Source organism: Juglans regia, chromosome 6 (genome assembly GCF_001411555.2).
Source record: "Juglans regia cultivar Chandler chromosome 6, Walnut 2.0, whole genome shotgun sequence".
NCBI lineage: Eukaryota > Viridiplantae > Streptophyta > Magnoliopsida > Fagales > Juglandaceae > Juglans > Juglans regia.
Genome location: NC_049906.1, coordinates 31533887 through 31557789, shown reverse-complemented (window position 1 = coordinate 31557789; position 23903 = coordinate 31533887). Strand labels below are relative to the sequence as shown.

At 35.4% G+C, this 23903-nt stretch overlaps 2 protein-coding genes across 3 annotated transcripts; one reads left to right on the top strand and one right to left on the bottom strand.

Annotated features, from left to right (window-relative positions):
- Positions 1-424: 424 nt before the first annotated feature.
- On the top strand, positions 425-12957 carry LOC109013779 (mitogen-activated protein kinase 9-like). Of its 2 annotated transcripts, XR_001999632.2 has the most exons (12): positions 887-1027; positions 4712-5120; positions 5192-5319; positions 6229-6288; positions 7130-7279; positions 7571-7726; positions 8822-8959; positions 9039-9112; positions 10970-11071; positions 11617-11866; positions 11960-12142; positions 12536-12957. XR_001999632.2 is itself a non-coding variant. In XM_018995982.2 (11 exons), the coding sequence occupies exons 1-11, from the start codon at positions 1010-1012 to the stop codon at positions 12608-12610; spliced, it is 1563 nt and encodes a 520-aa protein (XP_018851527.1). In that variant the 5' UTR covers positions 425-1009; the 3' UTR covers positions 12611-12957. The 2 variants fall into 2 exon arrangements, 1 of the variants encoding a protein (XP_018851527.1); XM_018995982.2 differs by lacking the exon at positions 11960-12142 and having other exon boundaries at positions 425-1027; positions 12533-12957.
- A 971-nt stretch (positions 12958-13928) lies between these two features.
- Positions 13929-17902, bottom strand: LOC109013780 (pentatricopeptide repeat-containing protein At4g02750-like). Its single transcript, XM_018995983.2, has 2 exons — positions 16314-17902; positions 13929-15835 (listed from the first exon to the last, which is right to left on the bottom strand). The coding sequence occupies exons 1-2, from the start codon at positions 17847-17849 to the stop codon at positions 15029-15031; spliced, it is 2343 nt and encodes a 780-aa protein (XP_018851528.2). The 5' UTR covers positions 17850-17902; the 3' UTR covers positions 13929-15028.
- Between the last annotated feature and the right edge of the window lie 6001 nt (positions 17903-23903).

Genomic DNA, 23903 nt, shown 5'->3' with positions numbered 1-23903 from the left:
ATAATTCTAAATGTAAATGTTGGGTAGAAGAAACGTTGGTATGTTTGTATATGTGATTATTAGGTGAATGATTGACAAAATATATTTATTGAATAATTAAGTTGAGAGAAAAAAAAGTTGAAAAATAATAATTTTATTTATTAATAAAGTTATTAATTAATATATGAAGTATATTTGTAAAATATTAAAAAAAATTATATATTATTAAATTCTATAATATTTTATTATTATTTAAATTTTAAGATAATTAATCTAATATGGACTAATCTATCCACAAATCTATATTATAGTAAAAATCTAACATTCTAGTTACAAATCAATGCTCTAACTGATTGGTTGGAGTTGGGACGGAAGACGACAAGCCGGAATTGCAGCAATTCACGCGTTATTATTACATTTCCATCATTCACGGCCCAATGGCCCATCTCCCAAAAGCAACCACGCGACTCTCTCTCTCTCTCTCTGTGGTCCGCACCCACCGGCCACCGCACAACGAAGGACAAAAGCGAAGGAAACCACCACAAGAAAGTAGAGCAGGTGGCAAAAGCTGCGAGAATAAAGAGAGGAAGATAAGAATCTCAGAAGAGGGAGGAGAGTGAGAGCGGGCAATGCTGAAGAGAACGAGTGGCTGGGAAACGAAGTGGAAGGGATTATATGGGGAGTGGAGACACACTGGTGGAAGGGGTTCGTGGTTGGTTTCTCAACGTCGAACAAATAATTACAAAGAAATACTCATATTATTGTTGGTGGTGGTAATTACTATAAAAATTCAGGTGCTAACCCGAATAATAACAAGCATGCCAATAATGTCATTATCAATGATAGTTGTGGCCACGTCTCTTCGGTGAGCGTACTTCGCGCCCAATCGTCCAGAATTCTTAAGCGCGAGAAGGAACTAAAACAAGGTGAGGAACAAGAAGCAGAGGAAAGTCCGGAGGGAGACTTTAATATCTCTGGCTTGAAGCTCATTGAGGTTCACAAACGAACTACCCACTTCAAACCTGGCTCCATGGATTCCCAAAAGAAGGTCGCTTTTCCTTTCCTTTCCTCTCTTTCTGGATATCTGGGGGTTTTCGTTTTTGAACTTTTAGCTGATATCTCTGTCATTTGGTTTAATTTGGATTTTTTCTGGGCTTGGTCTGATTTTCGTTTCCCGTTTGTTTGATTTGAGATTTGTTTTGTTGTTTTTTTGTTTAGCTAAAGGTATTCTTTTTTGCTGGTAAGAGGGTCCTTGTTAATCTGATTCTTCTTCTTATTATTTTTTGTTTTGTCTGGCTGTGTTTGGCTTCTTACGAAATTTAACACAGAAGTTGGTAGGATATAAAAAAAATCTTATAAAGTAATAGTGTTATTTTATATTAAAAATAGATTTATAATTAAACATAATATATTAAGTCACTAAAGTTTATAAATTTTCTTTTATAATTTACATATTAAACATTCCTTAATTTATTATATAAAGAAAGATATTATATAGAGAAGGATATTCGAATTGGATAAGCCAGAGTTAGATGGTAAAACGCTGTTCTTTTCTTAGGTTCTGTTAATTCAATGGGAAAATGTAGAAGGGAATCACGCTTTGAAATTTGCAAACGTTGTTGTTGGATGCTATGCCATAGAAGCAATTATAGTGCATAACACGGATAAAATAAAATTAGTCATGCCTACCAAAGCCAAGAAAAAAGCTGGGTCCACTCCTGCTGGAGGAAAGGAGTTGTTATGTTATTGACCCACTCCTGCTGGAGGAAAGAAGTTGTTATGTTATTGGAAAATTATTAGGTATTCCTGGAGTGTGGATGGCGTGGTACTCCCATCTTATTTCAACATGCTATGTAATTAAAATTATTTTTGTAAGCATAAATTTTAATTGGCATGACATCCTATAATATGAGATACCATGTATCCGTATTCCGACATTACCTAATAATATCACCGGCTTCCTAGAAAAGTTAGGAAACTTGCTGAGTAGATGTAAAAGCTGCAGGTATGACAACTGAATATCTCTAAGATTTTCTATACACACGTATGCTACGGGTATTGGTTTCATACAAGTGTAAGTTTGAAGATCCTTGGTGTTTTTGGTTATAAGATAATAGCTTTATACAAAGTGCTAATGGGTTGAAAAGGGCATTTGAGGAAGATGAGGTGTGTAAGGTTATTAGTAACATGGCAAAGGACAAGGCACCGGGCCCAGATGGCTTCTCGATGGGTTTCTTCCAGGCTTGTTGGGATGTAGTAAAATGTGATATTATGCAGGTTTTTGCAGAATTCCACTCCTTCCATAACTTTGAGAAAAGCCTAAATGCGACGTTCATTGCTCTTATCCCAAAGAAACATGGGGCTAAGGTAGTTGAAGATTTTCGCCCCATAAGCCTGGTAAGTGGAGTTTATAAAATTATCTCCAAGGTCCTAGCAAACAGGCTTAGCTCAGTGATGGAACATATTATTTCTAAGCCTCAAAATGCCTTCAATAGGGGGAGACAGATCCTGGATTCGGTGCTTATTGCCAATGAGTGTTTGGATGATAGGTTGCGGGAAGGTGTTCCAGGTGTTCTTTGCAAGCTTGACATGGAAAAGGTTTATGACCATGTGAATTGAGATTTTCTTCTTTACTTGCTTGGTAGGTGTGATTTTGGTGACAGGTGGATTTCTTGGATCCGTTGTTGTATATCTACCATCCGTTTTTCAGTATTAGTTAATGGTACTCCTGCTGGATTCTTTAACAGCTCACGTGGTTTGAGGCAGGGGGATTCATTGTCTCCTCTCTTGTTCGTCATTGTTATGGAGGCTCTGGGGCTGTTGGTGAAGGCCGCTGTTGGTGGAGGTTTTTTATCCGGTTTTTCGGTGGGTAATGGTACAAATGGTACTACTTCACTTTCTCATCTTTTATTTGCAGATGATACACTCTTATTTTGTGATGCAGATATTGGTCAGATTCAATCTCTGCGAGCTCTCTTGTTATGCTTTGAAGCAGTGTCGGGGCTTAAGGTTAATCTTAGTAAATCCGAGATTGTTGCGGTGGGTGTGGTGCCTAATATTAACCACTTGGCGCGGTTGTTGGATTGCAAGGTGTCGTTCTTGCCTATGAATTATTTGGGTCTTCCGTTGGGGGCCAATTTTAAGGCTCGAGCCATTTGGGATGGGGTGGTGGAGAAAGTAGAGAGGATGCTTGCTGGGTGGAAACGGATGTATTTATCGAAAGGGGGTCGACTTACTTTAATTAAGAGTTCATTAACCAATCTCCCCACTTTTTTCCTTTCACTCTTCCCTTTGCCTGCAGGGGTGGCAACTAGAATTAAGAGATTATTCCGGTCTTTTTTGTTTTGGGGGGGGGCAACCAAATTCCATTTGGTTAACTGGAACAAGGTGTGTTCTCCCATTCCGAATGGAGGTTTGGAGATCTGCAATTTGAGAACGTTCAATAAAGCTTTATTGGGCAAATGGTTATGGAGGTACCACTTAGAGGGGAACGCACTTTGGAAGGAGATTATTGATTCTAGACATGGAAGGGGGTGGGGAGGATGGTGCTCTACGGAAGTAAGAGGGAGACATGGAGTGGGCCTATGGAAATTTATTAGGAAAGGTTGGTAGGGCTTCAAAAGTCACATACGATGTGTGGTGGGAGATGGTTCCAGAATCAGTTTTTGGCATGATGTTTGGTGTGGAGAGTGTGCTTTATACAAGGGATTTCCAGCACTCTATAGTATTGCAGCTAACAGGGAGGCCTCGGTTGCAGATATGGGGTATTCTCCCATGGATCTTACCGGTGGAATATTCTTTTTAATAGAAATATTCATGATTGGGAACTGCAGGTTGTATCTGATTTTTTCAGGTTGCTCTATTCTATGGGAAATACTATGGCTCAAGAGGATAGGTTGCAATGGAGGGCTAATGGTAGTAAAAAATTTACAGTTAGAAACTACTACAAGATGTTGTCAACCCAAGGCCATGTATCATTTCCATGGAAAAGGATTTGGAGATCACGGGTGCCTACTAAGGTAGCTTTCTTTGTATGGATTGCCGCTCTTGGGAAGATCTTGACTACGGACAATCTAAGAAAGAGGAGAATCATAGTGATGGATTGGTGCTATTTGTGCAAAAAAAGGGAGAATCTGTAGATCACTTACTTTTGCATTGTGAGGTCACAAGGGGGTTATGGAATGAGATCTTTCGAAGAATGGATATTACTTGGGTAATGCCTCCGCGGGTGGTGGACTTATTGGCTTGTTGGAAGGAGCTTCAAGGCTGTCCCCAAGTGGCGGCAGTGTGGAAGATGATCCCATTGTGTATCATGTGGTGCACATGGTCCGAGAGGAATGAGAGATGTTTTGAGGATAGGGAACGCACAATGGAGGAGTTTCAGAATTTTTTTATGCGCACTTTAATGCTATGGTTTTCAGCCATTGTACTTGATGGAAACAAGTCTTTCCTTAGCTAGAATGTAATTAGGTGTTTTTCTTTTGTATACTTCCTGTGTACACGGGCGATGCCTATTTCATTCGTATGAATAAAATCTTCATTACTTATCAAAAAGCTTTATCCCATCAGTTACTGTCTCCCACTTGTCTTTTCTTTTTCTTTTTAATTTGTTTTGTTACTGGACCATTGATACACGACGTTGTATTCTTTACTGGATGTTTTGTTTTCTTTTTCCTCTTACCATATTTTGATTTATTTCGTTCATGAAGAACAACTGGTATTCCTTCTACAGGGTGGCTTAGAAACAGAGTTCTTCACAGAATATGGAGAGGCAAGTCGGTACCAAATTCAAGAAGTCGTTGGGAAAGGAAGTTATGGTGTTGTTGGCTCTGCAGTTGACACCCATACTGGAGAACGGGTTGCAATCAAGAAAATTAATGATGTTTTCGAACATGTTTCTGATGCCACAAGGATTCTGAGAGAAATTAAGCTCCTTCGGTTGTTGCGACATCCAGATATTGTAGAAATAAAGCATATTATGCTTCCTCCTTCACGGCGGGAATTTAGAGATATCTATGTTGTTTTTGAGTTAATGGAATCTGATCTTCATCAAGTAATTAAGGCAAATGATGATCTTACTCCTGAGCATTATCAATTTTTCTTGTATCAGCTTCTTCGTGGTCTTAAATATATTCATACAGGTTGGTGCTTTCAGTATCCTGTTGGCTTTTATGGCTTTAATGATAATTCATTAGTTCCATATTATTTGCAGCAAATGTATTTCACAGAGATTTAAAGCCCAAAAACATTCTTGCTAATGCTGACTGCAAATTAAAGATATGTGATTTTGGGCTTGCTCGTGTATCTTTCAATGATGCTCCATCAGCAATTTTCTGGACGGTAAGTTTTACCATGCATATCTTGTCATTTCACTGTATTTCTTAGAGCACTAGTATTGGATTATGCATCTGCATATGCATCTACATATTTGCGTAATATAATATTAAATTGGACTGCATTAGATTATGCATATCAAAAAATTTGCATAGTTATGAACAATATTTCTACAAATTTGAAGATGCACTGTTCACTCTCAAAATCTGATTTTATTACTTTTTTCTCTCTCCTCCCCCTTGCTCTCTCTCCACCAACGAATAGAATTTAGGAAATTCTAGTGGGTGCTAAATGGTAGAATTTGCAGTGGTGCTAATTGCAAAATAAATAAATAAAAAATAATTTTAGGAAAAAAATAAATAATAATATTTTATTATTATTTAGCTCAAAGGTGCATAATCCAATGTGAGAGTTTTTCTTGATATGCAAAATCAATCTCCAAAAAATGTATTTTGCATATGCATATAGAGACATCAATGCTAGTGCTCTTACTAGGTCTTTTTTTAAAAGAAAAATTTTGTAAAAATTGTTAATTAGCCATTTATTTAATTTATGGTTCTAGAATCTAACCACAATTTCCTCGCTGTGTGGAAAATGATTCTTCATTGTATTATGTGGTGCCTGTGGAGGGAGAGAAATGGTAGGTGCTTTGAAGACTGGGAGCGTTCCTTTGATGAGTTAAAGAGATTCTTTTTTAACATTCTACTTTCTTGGGCTTCTATCATTGTTTGTAATGGGGATAGTTTCGTAATTTGCTTGTATCCATTACTAGTGCTTAGAGGTTGCTAGGCATATTCCGTGTACACTTCTTTGTCTACTTGGGCTTTGCATTTTTCTATCAATAAAGTGTTTTACCCTTACTTATCAAAAAGAGAATCTAACCACAGCTTTCTTATTTATTTACTGCTATTGAAGGACTATGTTGCAACTCGATGGTATCGTGCTCCTGAGCTCTGTGGCTCTTTTTTCTCGAAAGTAAGCTGCTTTTTTTATTTTTAACTCTTTATCTCGAATCATTACAGCTGCAAAGTGAATGCCTTGGTTGTCATATTGCTAGTTGCTCAGTTGGATAATGCTATAGGAAATATTTGATTCTTCTCAATTGATTACTGGTTACACTAGGTAATTGTTTGTTTCAGCGGTTCCTTTTTTACTTCTGTTTTTTATAGGTGATTTTATAGAGCTTTGTTTGTCATTTTATATTTCTGTACAACTTGCACAATGATCAGCTTCAGAATGTACAGCATCAGTGAAATGCAGATTTCTTGAATTCCAGTGTTTTAGTATATAGGGTAAGGGATGCAGGTTTTAGGGAAGGTGTCTTATACTTGAGCTACTTTTGTTGGTTGTTGTTTTAACTCCAAGTTAAGCTTGTTCTCTGTGTCTTTGCACTATTACATAACTTTCTTTTTTGGTTCTTTTTGTAAAATAATGGAAGATCACTAAGGAGTGTCAAAACTCTCAATATCTCCTATATTTCAGAGAGCTGCGCTTTCTTTACTGGCAGTTTTCAAGTTTTTGGTCTTTGAAATGGATGATGACAGGTAGCTCGTCAACATAAAGTGAAAAGTATCTTCTCTAAAACCTTAGTTTGTTGCTTCCCATGGAGAATGCTTCATATCTTTTCTCCCATTTGTATCAGGATATTTTCAAATCTTTTTTTTTCCATTTTTTTTTTGCTGCATGAGCAGTTTATTGTGAGAACTTGAATATGTTTGATTTGCAAAATTTGTATTGAATCATGATTATTGGACTATATGTTCAGTTTCTATTATTTTTCTTTCTCTGTTTTTTTTTTTTTTTTTGGTTTTTGCAGTACACCCCTGCTATTGATATTTGGAGCATAGGATGCATATTTGCTGAAATGCTTACAGGAAAAGCACTATTTCCTGGAAAAAATGTGGTGCACCAATTAGATCTCATGACTGATTTGCTTGGTACTCCTTCTCAAGAAAATATTGCAAAGGTTAGTTTTCTCATTCTAGTTACTGCTTTACTCTTCATCATCTAAGACAACTCAGTCATGTACTGGAAACAAATTGTTTCTGAGTTTCTTAGTCTTTATCGTTCTTGAAATTCTTCCATCGAAGCATCCTACACTCGTATAGTTCTGGACACCTTGTAAGAAAAAGAAAAGGAAAAAAAAAAAGGAACTGCTCACTGTTCCCTTTTACCCTAAGTTGTTTTCAGGCTTCATTCTAGATTTTTCATATTCTTTTTATTTCATTGCTTTAACTTATTACCATGATGTTGGTAGATTCGGAATGAAAAGGCAAGAAGGTATCTTGGTAGCATGCGGAAAAAGCAACCTGTTCCTTTCTCCCAAAAGTTCCCTAATGTGGATCCCTTGGCTCTTCGCTTACTAGAGCACCTACTTGCATTTGATCCGAAAGATCGTCCCACAGCGGAAGAGGTAACTTATATTCCGTAAATCAAAAAATTTCCAGAAAAATATATTTTGTATAAGAAATATCTATATATATATTTGATAAGTAAAAGTAAAACTTTATTGATAGGAATAGGCGTAGTCCAAGTACACAGGAAATATACACAGAAAATGCCTAAGTTCCACTAAGCACTAGTGAGGGATACAAACAAATCATGAAAACTGTCCTCATTACAACTAATGACCGAAGCCCAAGAAAATAAAGTATTATAAAAGAATCTCTTCAGCTCATTCAAGGAATGCTCCCGGTCTTCAAAATACCTCTTATTTCTCTCCATCCACAAACACCACATAATACAAAGGGGAATCATTTTCCACACAGCGACAATGTGAGCATTTCCCCTTATACCTTTCCAGCACCTAAAAATATCCATAACTCTTCCAGGCATACCACAGCAGTCCGGATAAAGATCTCATTCCACAAGAATTGAGTCACCTCACAATGTAACAAAATATGATCCACAGATTCCCCATTTTTCTTACACGAAACACGAATCCATAATGATGAGACCGCATTTCCTCAAATTATCAATGGTGAGCAATCTCCCAAGAGAAGCAGTCCATACAAAGAAAGCAATCTTTGGAGGGACCTTACACTTACAAATAGCCTTCCAAGGAAAAAAATGAGCATTAGAGAATCCCGAGAGAGCCTTGTAATAGGAGCGCACCAAGAACCTATTACTCCCAACAGGAATCCAAATCATCCTATCCTCCATCACATTACCAAATGACATAGCATACAAGGAATCGAAAAAGTCAGCAAACATTTCAAGTTCCCATTCATGAGCCGCTCTTAGAAAGCTGACATTCCAAGGGAAAGAACCATTAGAACAAACCAACAAATCAGCCACAACAGCCTCTTTATCGCAAGAAATCTGGTAAAGAGACGGAAAAACGTACTTAAGAGCCCTTGCACCACACCAAACATGTGCCATAATCAAACACCATGACCATTTCCAACCACCAACCTGAAAATATCTATATTTTATATGAATGGTATTTCATTTATCTAAATGTTTGAGATCATAATATTCCTAATGTCCCTAATGCTTATGTCAACAGGCATTAGCTGATCCTTACTTTCATGGTTTGTCTAATGTGGATCGTGAACCATCCACTCAACCTATATCAAAATTTGAGTTTGAGTTTGAGAGGAGGAAATTGGCTAAAGATGATGTTAGAGAGTTAATCTATAGAGAGGTAATTGTTGCTTATGTAACCACAATGGCTTCTAATCTTCATGATGACTCTATTAATTTTGTGTTTAAATGAAACACAGATTTTAGAATATCATCCCCAGATGCTGCGGGAGTATCTTCGAGGTGGAGATCAGACTAGCTTTATGTACCCAAGGTTGGGCAATTGTCTATGATCTTTCAGTGTTATGTTCACATGAGGAAAGCCATTTCATTCATTTTCTTATATATGCTTAATGCTGCATTTATATACTTCACTGTGAAATGTCAGCATCATTGTATGGAATTCTTACATTCTCAATGTTCAATAGTTGAAATATACGATATAGAGAAGAAAATTGTTCTTTCCCATCTTAGTTTTAGCACTCCATGGCTTGAATTTTAACATCATTTTCAGAGCGATTTTCTCTACCATCTTCGTAGTTTGTGTAATTGCCAGGTCCCTGTGTATAAGTCTCTTCAGCTGTTGAAATGTTGCTCCATTCTGGTGTATGATTGTTTTGAAACTTATTTCTTTAGTGTCTGTCTCATGCAGAGGCACATTTTTTCCTTGAGTTCTTAAAGCAATGTTGATTATTGTGGACTTCTTTTATGTTTTTAATGATTAGTGGGTTGTACATCATTTGATTGAAAAATTAAGTTTTCCATTTCTGAAGTACTGTCTGGACTTTGCTGCCTTTACAGAATGCCAATTTTACCTTTTTCTTTAATGTGATATAAATGGCATCATCATAAACTGCTGAGCTAGTGGTTCCCATTTAAGCTTTAGGACCTGTTCTCATACATCATGTCAGAAGCTGTACAAGCACTCAACTCATGAAACCCTGGAGTTTTGGGTTAAGCTACCTGAATTCTGGTTTCTTGTTCTGCTCAATCAGGGGCACACTTTCAGATAAAATATAGGCTAGAAACTCTGTTCTTACCATTTTATTCATACATGTTACTGGTTGCCTGTTTGTCATGGTAGTATCTTTTTTAACATGGAACTTCAATATATTCCATTGCTAGTTTTAGTTGTAAATGCCAAGAACATCTTAATTAATTTTCTTTCATCTTGACCTTTATTTCTGTCATCCTTTACAGGTCATATAATTTACTTATAGTTTAGTCCTTCCTAGCTTTTCTCAAAGTCTTAATGTGAGCCATGCCCATTTTGCTATCACTTTAGCATATCTCCCAAAAAGATTTTGTTGCATTTACTGTATCATTTGGACCACTGCCCCAGCTATTTTTGAATGTGTACCAATGGAAGTAATTGCTTTATTTGACTCAAAGAAAATATGTTTAGTTTCATCATAATATCAAACTAAACACCCGCTCCTTGTGCACCCTTGGGATTGGTCGGGACGCTGTTCTCGGACACTCGGTGCCAATAAAAAAATGTTTAGTTTGATCATAATATATATTCCCAAACTGATGGATTTAAAGGTTATGCAAAGTCGGATGCAGTGCCAATGAGGAATGCTTTCAAAGGCAATTATTCGAACTCTGTAGCCTATTTCAATTGATTGATAATTTTTGGTTTGCTTCTAATTGGTTCCATTGGTTTTCAAAAATAAAAAAAAGTACAAGGGTACAGATCAAATGGTTTGTTTCACACCCTGATAATGGAGGGACCCATGCTCCAAACATTAATTATCCACGTTGAAAGCATTATTGTGTGCTCCCTTCCAGGATTTTCGTGATCTTCTTTCTTTGTGTCATTTGGTGTATTTGAAGTATACTCCTAGTGTACTAATGCCTAGTTTTGTTTTTGTTTCCTAATCATCAATAAAACAAATACGAAAATAAAAATCATAGTGCTTGTTTTGCCACTGATTGGAGAAATATCTAACTCATGCGATTTGAAATTTAGATTTATTTCTGTCACTTACGCTGTACTATCTATTAAGATGCAGATGCTAGTTTCTCGTGTATTCTTCCTGTGTACTTGCCAAAAAGGAGATCCTTTTACATTTACAGAAGTTTCTTGATATGTGATTATCAGTCAGTAATTCATCTTTGTGCAATTTAGTGGTGTAGATCGTTTCAAACGGCAGTTTGCGCATCTTGAGGAGCATTATGGTAAAGGTGAAAGAAGCACTCCACTCCAAAGGCAGCATGCTTCCTTACCTAGGTACCGTTTTAAATTGAAAGTTGGCATGTTCCTAATTTGTAGTTAGTGACGCTCTTAAAATTTCAAAACCAAGCCTTCAAGTTATCTTAAAAAAAAAATTCCAACCTACTCTGTGTGTGCACGCTCGTGCACGCGGCGCATGAGATACACTCATCTCAATTGTTTTTGGCCAAAAAATGCTCCTTTTTGCGCCATTTTCTTCCGGGTGTTAACGTGAGTTTTTATGGTAATGAGTTAATTTAGATGTTTGGGCTGCTAAATAAGCCCCCCTTACCAAAAGAAATTCCAGTTTGATGATCTTTATTTTATTCTTTTTGGAAAATGATAAACATACAATCTTTTTTTTAATCATTTATACAACTATGTTTTAAATGAGGGACATTTTTGTAAAATAACTTACCAAAGTAACATCACTTATATAAATACCCTCATTTTAAAACATGGTTGTAAAAAAGGTTATATAAAGGGTTGTGCGTTATCATTACTCTTTTTTTTTTTTTTTTTTGGCATTCATAAGAATCTCCTACTATGTTATACTTTCCCAGGGAGCGGGTTTGTGCACCCAAGGATGGGACTGCTAACTCAGAAAATGAAATTGAAAGGCGAACTGCAGCTTCTGTCGCTACAAGTCTGGTTAGTCCTCCAAGTTCGCAGCAATATGATAATGCCGAAAATGCTAACGTAGGTTCACAAAATGGACCTAGCAAGCCAAATTACAGTGCTCGTAGCCTGTTGAAGAGTGCTAGTATTAGTGCTTCCAAGTGTGTAGGTGTGAAAGCAAGTAAAGATTCAGAGGTAACTAACATTACATTAAACATATACTCTTGTTTGTGCATGTAATCTTTCCTTGCATGGAAGTTGCTGAGGGATCTCCATTAATCTCTGCAGCAGGTATCCAAAATTGAAATGAACCACTGATTGTTTCTAGCCAGTAAAAAAGTCTCTCTGAAACTAAAGCAATGATTCCTTCCCCCCGCTCCAAATTCGCATTTGGAATGTCAGTTCTTTCATTCATAGATTCAGAAGTTTCTTCCATATCTTGAAAACAGCGATGCTCTAATATTTGAAATGGTATCAAATTACCCTTTTGTTATGACTCTTTTGGTGATGACTGCATTATGGATTTTTAGTCAGTGTTTATAATTTTTGTTGATGATGACTGCATTCTTCTGGCTGTCGCTCTTATTGTGTTTTCTTCTTGCTGCCCCCCACCTGATGGGTCTTTGCCTTAAGCTACTTGAGATCAATTGAATTAAACTCTTTTTCATGGGCACCTTTATAGGGTTCCCTTTTCCATGTAAACTGTAACTAAAATTTAGCAAAATGAAAACAATCTCAAGGACTTTGTGTAATCTAAAAGGTCCCTGACATAGGGATTCATTGCTTTGATTTTTTACTTTCTTTCTTTCCAGACCTACTTGCATTTATCTGGTGTATATGTCACTCTTTGCTTTTCAACAGCAGGACAAACCGAGTGCTGAGGACAATGGTGAGGAAATCAATGGCTTGTCGCAGAAAGTTGCCGCCCTACATGCCTGATTTCTAGTTCTGATCTATTTTATAATGAGTTCCAGATGGTTTAGTTTTGTGCTCTGCATATATTTCCTCCATGGCATGGACAGATGGTGCTCCATAAACCCACACAGAAGATTCTCACATTATTTCAGGTAGAAGCTAACCCTAGGATTAAATAGTAATAGCCAAAGTAGTGTAATTAAACACATATTTGGAAGAAACGACAACAATGTAATTTCCATTTAGGTACTGTGACAAAGTAGGGAGAAAAGGTTTTGGTTGGAAGAACAGATGATCTCTATTTTGTTTTCATTTCATTGACCTATGTAACCACTTCGTTATGATTGCTGGTAACTTGTGCTAAGTTTATCCATCCTAGGACTAACCAATACTTGGTTGAATGATCATATTGCTGATGTTAATACAAGTATAGTGTTTTAAGATTTGAGACCTGAGTTTTAATGCATGATCTTAAATTTTAAGTTTGAGTACCCGTATTACTTTTTTGCTAATTTTTCTTAAAGAAAATACTTTAGTCACAAAGTGATTACACAAAAATAAACCTATAAACTGATGTGTCTTTATGTGGTACGTCGGATTGTAAAGTTACTTTTATTATAAAGTAGATCTAACGGATTCCATGAAACCACATCTGTTTATGAGTTTATTTTATGTAATCTATTTGTATATGTAGCAGTTCTCTTTTCTTAATAGATTATTAGAAATTATTGAGAATGTGCTAATACTCCGGACCTCAAAAGCACCATAAAAGGAGTATTAACAACATAAAATGCCATTGCCTGAGCACTCAATCATGGAATCATGTAGCTTACATCCAAAGAGTCTCGGCGAAGCTTATTGGATCACCATGATGACATTCAGATTTCAGACAGTTGCCTGGCACAAAACAGTTCAAATTATGCCCTATTATGCACGAAATTCAGATCAGTAATTGGAAGTCAAAGCAAATGTTCGGTTGAAGAAAAATCAAGATGGGTACCCAAAAACAGAAATTTTTTTTTTAAAAAAAAAATGGAAAATGGTATAATACCTGAAGAAAGAACAAGTAAAGAGGGATATTTCATTGAAGCATCTTGAATTTCCAGATCAAGATTATGAATCGTTCCTAAACACTAATGGAAAAAACAAAAAGGAATGTATTAAATTGTTGAGTCCTACAAACGGAGGCATCATAACTTTTTAAGTTGATTGCAGGACCAGTTGCTCATTCGCAATCTATCCTGAACTCAAATAGGGAAAATAAACATGAAATGACCAGAGTGACAGTAATGAAGCATAAACTAAAATAGAAAAACATTACATAAAAACAGTAAAAAAAATAAAATAAAATTGGATAAGCAAGGATCAAAAAACTTTTACATATAGTCCTTGTGGACATTATCATCTCACATGGCATAATGAAGACATTTCCCTTATTCTCTATGTTCATCAGATGAGAAAGGTAACTATTTTTTATAGGAGCATATATTTTTGCTGGATGTGCCTTTGCTTTGTTCTCAATGGATGCATATGAGATTGCGGCAAGCAATGGCTTGGCATAGCTGCACACACAGGGTTGGTGATTGTGAATGGCAATTTACATAACCAATAGCCATCTTAATCATGTTCAAAGATTCTGTGGAGGGGCACTTATTGCCTGTCATATGCTCAAACTATTGCTGAAGAGAGAGAACAAGAAATCAGAGAAAAGGTCCTTCATTTTGCATACCGACATTTAATTGCAACCAAACACCATCATGGAGTAGATTGAGACTATATCGAGCAAGGAATGCATAATTTCTATTTTGAAGAAAACACACTCCTTAGGAACAGGTTTACTTGATGGTTTTAACCGTCTCACTTCTTAGTTGGTTCTTTCTTATGCCCAAGAAAACCACGTATTTTTAATAGCTGAAGCATATTAAGTCTAAAATTGAAACCAAAATTGGAGGATGAATACAAGAAGAGGTTTCCTTTTATATACCTCAATGGTATCGCCTATATGAAGCACACTTGTTCGGCTGTTTTCTCCAAGTATCAGCTGACTGTTTCCCACCAGTTAATTCATTTCATCATGTATTCCACCTTGAACTTTCTCTTTAATATGCAGTCTGGGATCTATAAAAAGTTATCCAAGACAACAGATCCCATCATCAACCAGAGAGAAATCTTCCATACAATCAGCAATAGTCCAGAAATTTCTGAATAGATCCAACGTTATTCCACCCATCTTGAGAAACTTTGAAGAGGGTAAATGTTAATCTACTTCAAGAGGAGAAAGCATAAATATCTGCCTCTAATCTTCTCTCAAAAGAGTCAATAAACTGAGATTTTCCCAAAAACTCACAATATGGTAATTTGTCAATCTGCAAGGATTACCAAGTGAAGAACATAGAGTTGCAAAATAAATGTACCATTTCCAATTACCAAATATCTTCTATCTCACCAGTAATCCCCGCATGAACATGAACCACCACTGAAGTGGTGAAAGCGGTGAGAATCCCTTAAGATTATCAACCTTCCCTCTATCTTGGATATGTGTTTGATGGCATTGTGACAATCTTCACACACTCGCAAATTTTTCATTACACGTATTGGTCTCCCAGCAGGTATTGAAAGAATTCCAAATGCCACGGCCAATTTCTCACTGTGGTACTTGAGCATATGCTCCTTCTCCTCTTCTTCCACATCATGTAAAACCAGTTTTGTAGAAGAAACATACCCATCCAGCTTCATTTTCAGATCCAACTCTTCTAAAAATGCATATATTTTCTCCCTGTCTGGGTGGAAATGGTCACCAACTGAAAATGTATGGATCATATTCTGCACTTCTAGCCAACTATAACCAGGTACTTTCTTCACACCACTATCCCTCATTTTCAATCTCATCTTGCTAACATCAACCCATCTACCTGAAGCTGCATATAAATTTGAGAGAAGAACATACATTCCTGCATTATCAGGTTCCATCTCAAAAATCATCTCAGCAGCCTTTTCACCTAATTCAGTGTTGCCATGAATCCTGCTTGCACCAAGTACAGCACCCCATGTAGCAGCATCTGGTTCGAAAGGCATATTTCTCATTAGATTCTGAGCCTCGTCCAGACGCCCAGCTCGACCAAGAAGATCGATCATACAAGTATAGTGTTTTGAGTTTGCTGTTATACCATAATCTCGATCCATTGAATAAAAATATTGGGTACCCTTGTCTACCAAACCTGTATGACTGCAAGCAGACAGTACACCAACCTGAAAGACAGCAGAAAAGGGGTAAAAACCATTAGGAGAAAGAAGAAAATCTCAAAGAGATTATTAGAACCAATAAGTTGGACCCTCGTTCCTAATTTGTTTTTATTTTTATTGGAACTGGGTGTTCAGAAACAACGTCCTGACTAATCACAGGGGTGCACGGGCACTCAATAAGGAGTTTCCTGCAAGTGCACCTTAGATAATTCAAGGGAAAAATCCCCCAATCCGATGGCCCCTAGAGATCGCTTGCACCCAAGGGAATTTGAACCTTAGACCTAGGGGGGAGCATACCCCCAAGCCTCGTTCCTAAATTATTTCCATCTACTGATTTAATCACTATCCAAATTAAGATTAAGATTATTAAAAGTGGTGATGACATCAAATTAAAGAGTCGTCCTTCAAGTTTTAAAAAATTTGGTCATAGAGACGATAAACAAGTTTGAAGACTTAAGGCGTCATCAAGGTTGATTCAATATACCATAGTAACATCATCTGGGTTGATACCCACTGTCTTCATTGACTCAAAAACCATCAGAGCCTCTTTGCCAAATCCATGCCTTGCATATCCTGCAATCATGGTGTTCCAAGAGACAACATCCTTTTCTGCTATATCTTCAAAAACATCATAGGCTTCATCTATGTCTCCACATTTACAATACATTGCCAGAAGTGCATTCCCCACATAACACCCAGTCTCATACCCTGCCTTAACAAGCTGCCCATGCAATTGCTTCCCCAACTCCAGAGCAGCAACATCAGCACATGCCCTCAGAGAACAGGTAAATGAAGACCTATTCAATCTTTCCCCATCCCTTTTCATTTTTACAAATAGCTGCAGAGCCTCTTCACCCTGACCAATCTGAGCATAACCAGCAATGATTGCTGCCCAAGAAATACCGTCACGTCGAGGCATCCTATCAAACAAGTTCCTAGCTTGAGAAATATCACCTCCCTGAGCATAGCCTGTAATCATTGTGTTCCAAGAGCTTATGTTCCGATAAGGCATGGCCTCAAACAATTCCCTTGCTATGTCCATTCTCTTGCACTGCACATATCCCGCAATCATAGCATTCCACGAGACCTCATTTTTTTTTGGCATCTCATCAAAAAATCTCCTTGCTTCATCCAACATCCCATTCTGCACATATCCAGACACCATTGTGGTCCATGTAAAGACATCCCGAGTAGGAGACTCGTCAAACAATCTTCTTGCTTCCAACAACTCTCCATTCTGTGCATAACCTGTAATCAAAGTATTCCAAGAAATCTCATCTCTAATAGGCATCCGATCAAACAGACACCTAGCATCAACCAACCTCTTCCTCTTTACATACCCACCCATCAAACAATTCCAAGACACCACTTCCCAATCCGTTTTTGACTCAAACAAGTTCCTAGCTTCCTCTATTCTTCCATTCTGCACATATGCTGCAAGTATCCCATTCCATGAAATTACATTCTTATCCGGCATCCTATCAAAAATCTTCCTCGCCTCATCGACATATCCATTCTGAGCGTACCCAGACAACATAGCATTCCATGAAACAACATCCCTTTCGGGCATCTGATCAAACAAAGAACGAGCAGCTCCAAGGTTACCATTTCTCACAAACCCACTAAGCATCAAATTCCAAGAAACCAAGTCTCTGTTGGGCGTTTTCTCAAACACTTCTCTTGCAAGATCAAACTTGTCATTCGACAAGTACCCAGAGATCATGGCGTTATAGGAGACCGAGCTCCGGCGTGGCATGGAATTGAAGACGCGGAGAGCGGACTCGCACTGGCAGTTGCGCATGTGGGCGGTGATGGACATGTTCCATTTCACTATTTCCGAGTCTGAGATGGGTGACTTCTTGTTCTTAGCATCGTGCCTACTGTTTAATGTTTTCTTTGATGGAGTTGTGGTTTTTCTTATGTTTTGGAGGCTCTTGTTGATGGGTTCGTTATGGAGTGAGCGATGGCTGGTGCTGTGTAACTGTCTCAAACGGTAACTCCCGCGCATTGCTTTAAGCATTGATTTTATACACAGTCGAAATGGGTAATACTCTGGTTGTACAAAACAGCTTGGCAAAGGGACGACAACAAATTATATCAGGCTGCGACCTAACCTAAGCTTTCAGAGCTAACTAATTCGATTAGTCAAAGTTAAAAAGACAGTTTTAATAAATATAAGAAAAATTTGACTTTTGACTATTTCATTCACATAAATCTCTATATTAGAATAGCTAGTTTTTTATTATATAATAATAAAATAATATAAAATAAATTTTATTTTGATTATTTACATTAAATCTCCTCATTAGATTATACATTTATTCATTATATGGTAATGAATAACTAATAATTTAAAAAATATTTAATTTTTTTAATTATTAATTTTTTTAATTTTATCATATTTTACTATTATACTTATTATATGTTAAGTAATAATCATGTTCTTATTAAATTAATATATCAATAAATCAAATTAATATATTAATTGTGAAAAATATGTGATAGAAAGAAAGGGAGAGAGAAATAATTAATAAAATATGTATTTGATGTATGTACAGTAACCTTCAAATTTAGAAAAACTTTTGAAAGTCACTGTAGCTAAATTCTAAATATTTAGAATTTGATTAATCCAATGTGAATATATTTTACTCTTTAATAATTAAATACTCATTAAATTTAGATTTTAGCTAATCCAATAAGAGTGCTCTAGGAGTGGAGTGGTGTGCCATATTTTTTTTAAAAACAAAAAGTGACATCTATCATAAAAACAAATGATTATATATATATATATATATATATATAAATCTCCTATTTATTTATCTTTTTAAAAAAATTCATGAGACTTATTGGACTCTAAATGTCATTTTTTTTAAAGTTATTTGTTTTAGGCCTTGTTTATTTTTACAATTATTCTCATTTTATTAAATTATTACAATTTTTTTAAATTCTCAATAAAATAAAATAAATAATTTAATTTTTTCGAATCTTAAAATAAAAATAATATTTAAAAAATATATTTTACAAATATTTTATTTAATTTTTAATTTTTATCTCAATTCATTTCATAAAAAAAATAAACTCGGCTCGGTGTTTTGTAAGGTTGAAAAATAGGATGTGACAAATTGTGAAATTTTTTCAATTTTTGTAGTATTTTTGTTACCAAAAAAGTATTGAAAATATCTGTGTCATTACTTTTAGGATCTCAAACAAACAATGAAAAATCTATAATTTCGTCAAAAATATTTATATTTGGTTGCGGTATTGTTGTTGTTACAATATACTTATTCGGAAAAAATATTTTTTCAAAATTTTTTAAAATATTTGAGAGTCTTAAATAAGAGAATAATTTATACATATAGCAATCGTACAACATTTGTTAATATCAATAGATTTTTTTTCTACAGCTTCAGCTTCGTCTGATTTTATAATTTTTATATAAAATAAAATAAATAATTTAATTTTTTTAAATTAAAAAAATAATATTAAAAATATATATTCTAACAATATTTTATTTAACTTTTAAATTTTATTTCAATTCATCTCGTAAGCCTTGCATATATATATATATATATATATATATATATATATAACTAGAACTTCTTGTCTCATAGGTGAAATGGGGTTGAGTAGCATAATTTTTATTCTTTTATTATCTCATTTCAAGTTTAAAAATAAACAATAATTTATTTATAAATCGGTTTGGATGAAGTAATATGTAAGAGAAGTTAAAAAAATCAAATAAAGAGAAATTTTAAAATAGGGGATTGCTACGTCTACCGAAAGTTCTCACCGAACGTGTAAGTTTGTTTTTTTGTTTTTTAATTTTTTTAAATCCCTTAAAATTAAAAAAAAATTCACAAAATCATTAAAAAATACTTCATTAACTATTAAGGGAAAAAAAAATATAATCAGTATCCACTTTCGATGGGTATTTTACTAGCATTTTCCTTAAAAATAAATAAAAGAGTAGGGATAGTGACCTGCTTTTTTGGGTAAAAATGTTGTATATTTTGAGATGAATAAATATAAATAGAAATTATTATTGGGAGTATCCATTTTACACACATGATGTGGCATCATGTAGACCACACATCTCTCCAAATGAGTGTTGGGAACAATCAACTAGAAGCAGCCACGCAGTGAATGCAAAGTGTGTACTGCTATAATAGTTTCTCTCTAGCATTACTGGAATGTCTAAAAAACATAAATACAAAATCAACTCATATTTAAGGTGTCTCAGTGTAACTATATTGAGCAATAATCACAAAACAAAACAATTGAATTGAATTGAAGTCCATTTGAGAGTTTTAAGAAATGTAAATAAGGAATATTGTTCCATAATATACACTGATTCTTTTTATTTTTTGTATAATATAGTTTATAAAAGTAAATATTGTACGTTAAATGTCTTGGACTCTTTTAGCAATTGATCAAATACATGAACATGAATTATAATTTTGTTGGGGGCCAAAATATTTTTCAATTATATATACAATAAACTATATGTAAAAACACATTTAATTAAAGATTTAAAAAGCAAGGAGGCATACCCTCTACCAGCACTGCCTTGATTATGTCTCTAATTAAGTGGTTAATAATTATTATATGACTCGTTTTAATTAAAGATTTGTGTATGTTCAATTGGTTTAGCAACTAGGAAGCTCTCTTGTATTAGTAAAATTAGTGATTTATAAAGAAAAATTAGTATTCGAGTCCCTTGAATTTATATATTTTTCTCAAGCTAATCATTAGAACTCAAAAGGTTCCAACATATTTAAACATATTTTGTTATAAAATTCACAGGCACCACATTCTTTTTTCAAAAAAGAATAAATATGAGGTCCATATTAAAAGATTAAATTTTTAATAATAGACTCTATTTTTTTCAAAATGAATGTACGACGTAAAATTGATCAATTGTCGACGTTTTGTTAAATGCTGCCAAAGCTATATATAATTACTGGCGTAAAATTGATCAATTGTCGACGTTTTTTTAAATGCCACCAAAATTATATATTATTACCGGAGTAACAATATAAGAGACGAAAAACTACTAATTTACCGGCGTAAAAGTGATCAATTATAGTCGTTTTCTTAAACAATATAAACGCCAAAAAACTCAATAATTTACCGGCGTAAAATTGATTAATTGTCGGCGTTTTGTTTAACACTGAAAGAGCTATATACTATTTCCGACATAACAATATAAACGCCAGAAAATTCAATAATTTACCGGCATAAATTTGTTTAATTTTAGGCTTTTTTTAAACGTTGTTAAAGCTATATATTATTACTGGGGTAATAATATAAATGTCAGTAAACAACTAATTTATCGGCGTATAATTGATATATTTCGGCATTTTTTCAAATGATGTCAAAGCTATATATTACTATCGGCGAAACAATATAAACGCTGAAAAATTTAATTATTTATTAGTATAAAAATTAAATGGCGGCAATAATATAATTTTATTGGTGCATAAACAAATGCCGATAATATAAACTCTGGCAATTCTTAGTTTTTTTGTAGTTGAAACTCTTGTAACATTCCATTATAACAAAGATGAAATACAAGGAGCATCCTCCATTGTTACAATAACATTTGGAATGGAAAGAGTATCTTTTGCCAATAAGTGAGCTATGATGTTACTATTTCTCCTAATATGAGAAACTCCCCACTTAGCAAAATCATTCAAACACTATCTTGTCTCATTCACACTGTCTTGAAGACTGTGGCGAGTGACATTTCTGTAATCTTTTTGAACATTGGCTCCAAACATCCCTCGCAAACACACACCTTCATATAGCATGAACAATCGTTTCCTCTTCCAAGCAGCAGATGGGGCATAATGGGTGTTCCACAACTTTCTTTTTGAATAAGTTGGATTGAGTAGGAAAGGCTTCAAGACAGGCCATAAAAACTTTTTCCTTGGTGTGACTCTAAGCTTCCATATTTGTTGCCAAACCTCCTTGAAGTGGTTGCTGCTCAAGCCCTGACCTTTATCTGCCAATACCCTAGTTTTATCCAAGTGATATGCACTCATCACAGAAAAGCATCCATTTTGAGAACCCTTCCAAATTAGTCTGTCCCTACTGCTCAGAGTATTGATGGGAATTCTCATAATGGTCTCAGCTTCCTCATGTTCAAAAATCTGTTGTACCAGGTCAGTCTTCCATTGCTTAGAGTTAGTCTCAATCAATACTGCCACTTTGGCATTACTATCCATCATCTATACATGACTTAGAATCTTAACTAGGTTGGATTGGTTTAGCCATTTATCTTGTCAAATATGTATATTCTTGCCAGTACCAACTCTCCAATAAGAACCTGTTTCAATGAATTGCCTAGCTGCAAGAAAGCTTCTCCAGATATATAATGGTTTAGAGCCCAATTTAGCACTCTGAAAGTTTGTATCATGATAATACTTGGCTTTCATCAACTTAGCTGCTAGAGATTCATGTTGTTGGATCAACCTCCAATACTGCTTGGCTAGCATGGTTTTATTAGAGCATTCGAGGTCTCTAAAGCCATGCCCCCTGCAAATTTGGACTTTCCCATCATGCTCCATGAAACCCAATGAATTTTATGCTCCTTATCTTGCTGCCCCCACCATAAATTTTGTATTACACTATTGATGGCTTTCAACAGTGTTAGGCATTTTAAAAACACTCATAGTGTAGGTGGGGAGGGCTTGAACTAGAGCTTTGATATAAATTTCCTTCCTTGATTGAGATATAGTTTTCACTATATGATTGCTAATCCTCATTCGGATTTTATCCAATATGCATTTGAAGGACTTGTGTCGAGCTTTTCCTACTATAAAGGGCAAACCAAGGTACTTTTCATAAGACATTGCAGTCCTCATCCTTGCAATAGAGAGTATATAATCTTGAGCTGCCTTGGATGTATTTTTACTAAAAAAAATTGAAGTCTTCTCAAGGTTCAATCTTTGGTCGGAAGCAACCTCATAAACTCTAAGTAGGTTAAACAACCTAGCTACCCCATTCAATAGAGTTTGACTTACAAAATAAAAGGCTATCATTCGCAAAGAATAGATGAGAAATCCTTAGCTGTCCTCTAACAACTGGTACCCCATGAATCAATCCACTCACCTCCACCTTCCCAATCAAACTACTCAAAGCCTCAACACACAAAATGAATAAATAGGGTGAGAGGGGGTCACATTGTCTTATGCCTCTACTTGGATGAAAAGCCTATTGAGGAGCAACATTAGCCAGAAGTGCATAGGAGACAGATTCAATACACTTCATCACCAACTCTACTCATTGAAGGCTAAACCCCATTCTACACAACACTGATCTTTGAAAATCTCACTTGATTCTATCATATGCCTTGCTCATATCAAGTTTCATAGCCATGTACCCTTCTTTGCCTGTCATTTTACACTTCATGGTATGCTTTGCCTCAAAAGCCACAATAACGTTGTCAGTAATTAGTCTTTCTGAAACAAAAGCTGGCTGGGTTGGTGAAACAATGTGTGGCAGGATTTTCTTCAATATGTTTGCAACTAGTTTAGATATGATCTTATACATCACATTAAAAAGAGAAATGAGTCTAAAATCATGCACTTTAGTGATATACTTTTTCTTAGGAATAAGAGTGATGAAAGTATTATTAATCTCAACAAGGCTGCCATTTGAATTAAGAACAAATAAAATAGCTTCACAAACTTGTGCTCCTACTATGTTCCAGTGCTTTTGGTAGAAAGTTGCAGGGAAGCCATCTAGGCCTGGTGAGCTAAGACCATTCATTTGGAAAAGGGCATCTTCAACCTCCTTATGGGAGTATGGCTTGGTGAGCATTAGATTCATTTCTACAGTTACTCGAGACTCCATAGCATCTAGGTAGTCTTCTATATACATGGGCTCAGAAGAGGTAAAAAGATCCTTGAAGTAATTTTGAAAAAGCTCACTTTTGCCCTCTTTAGACATTTCTTCCTGGTCATTATCATCAAACAGTGTTTTGATTGAATTAGTATTCCTCCTTTGAAAGGCACATTGATGAAAAAATTTAATGTTTCTGTCTCCCTCATTCAACTACATTTGCTTAGCT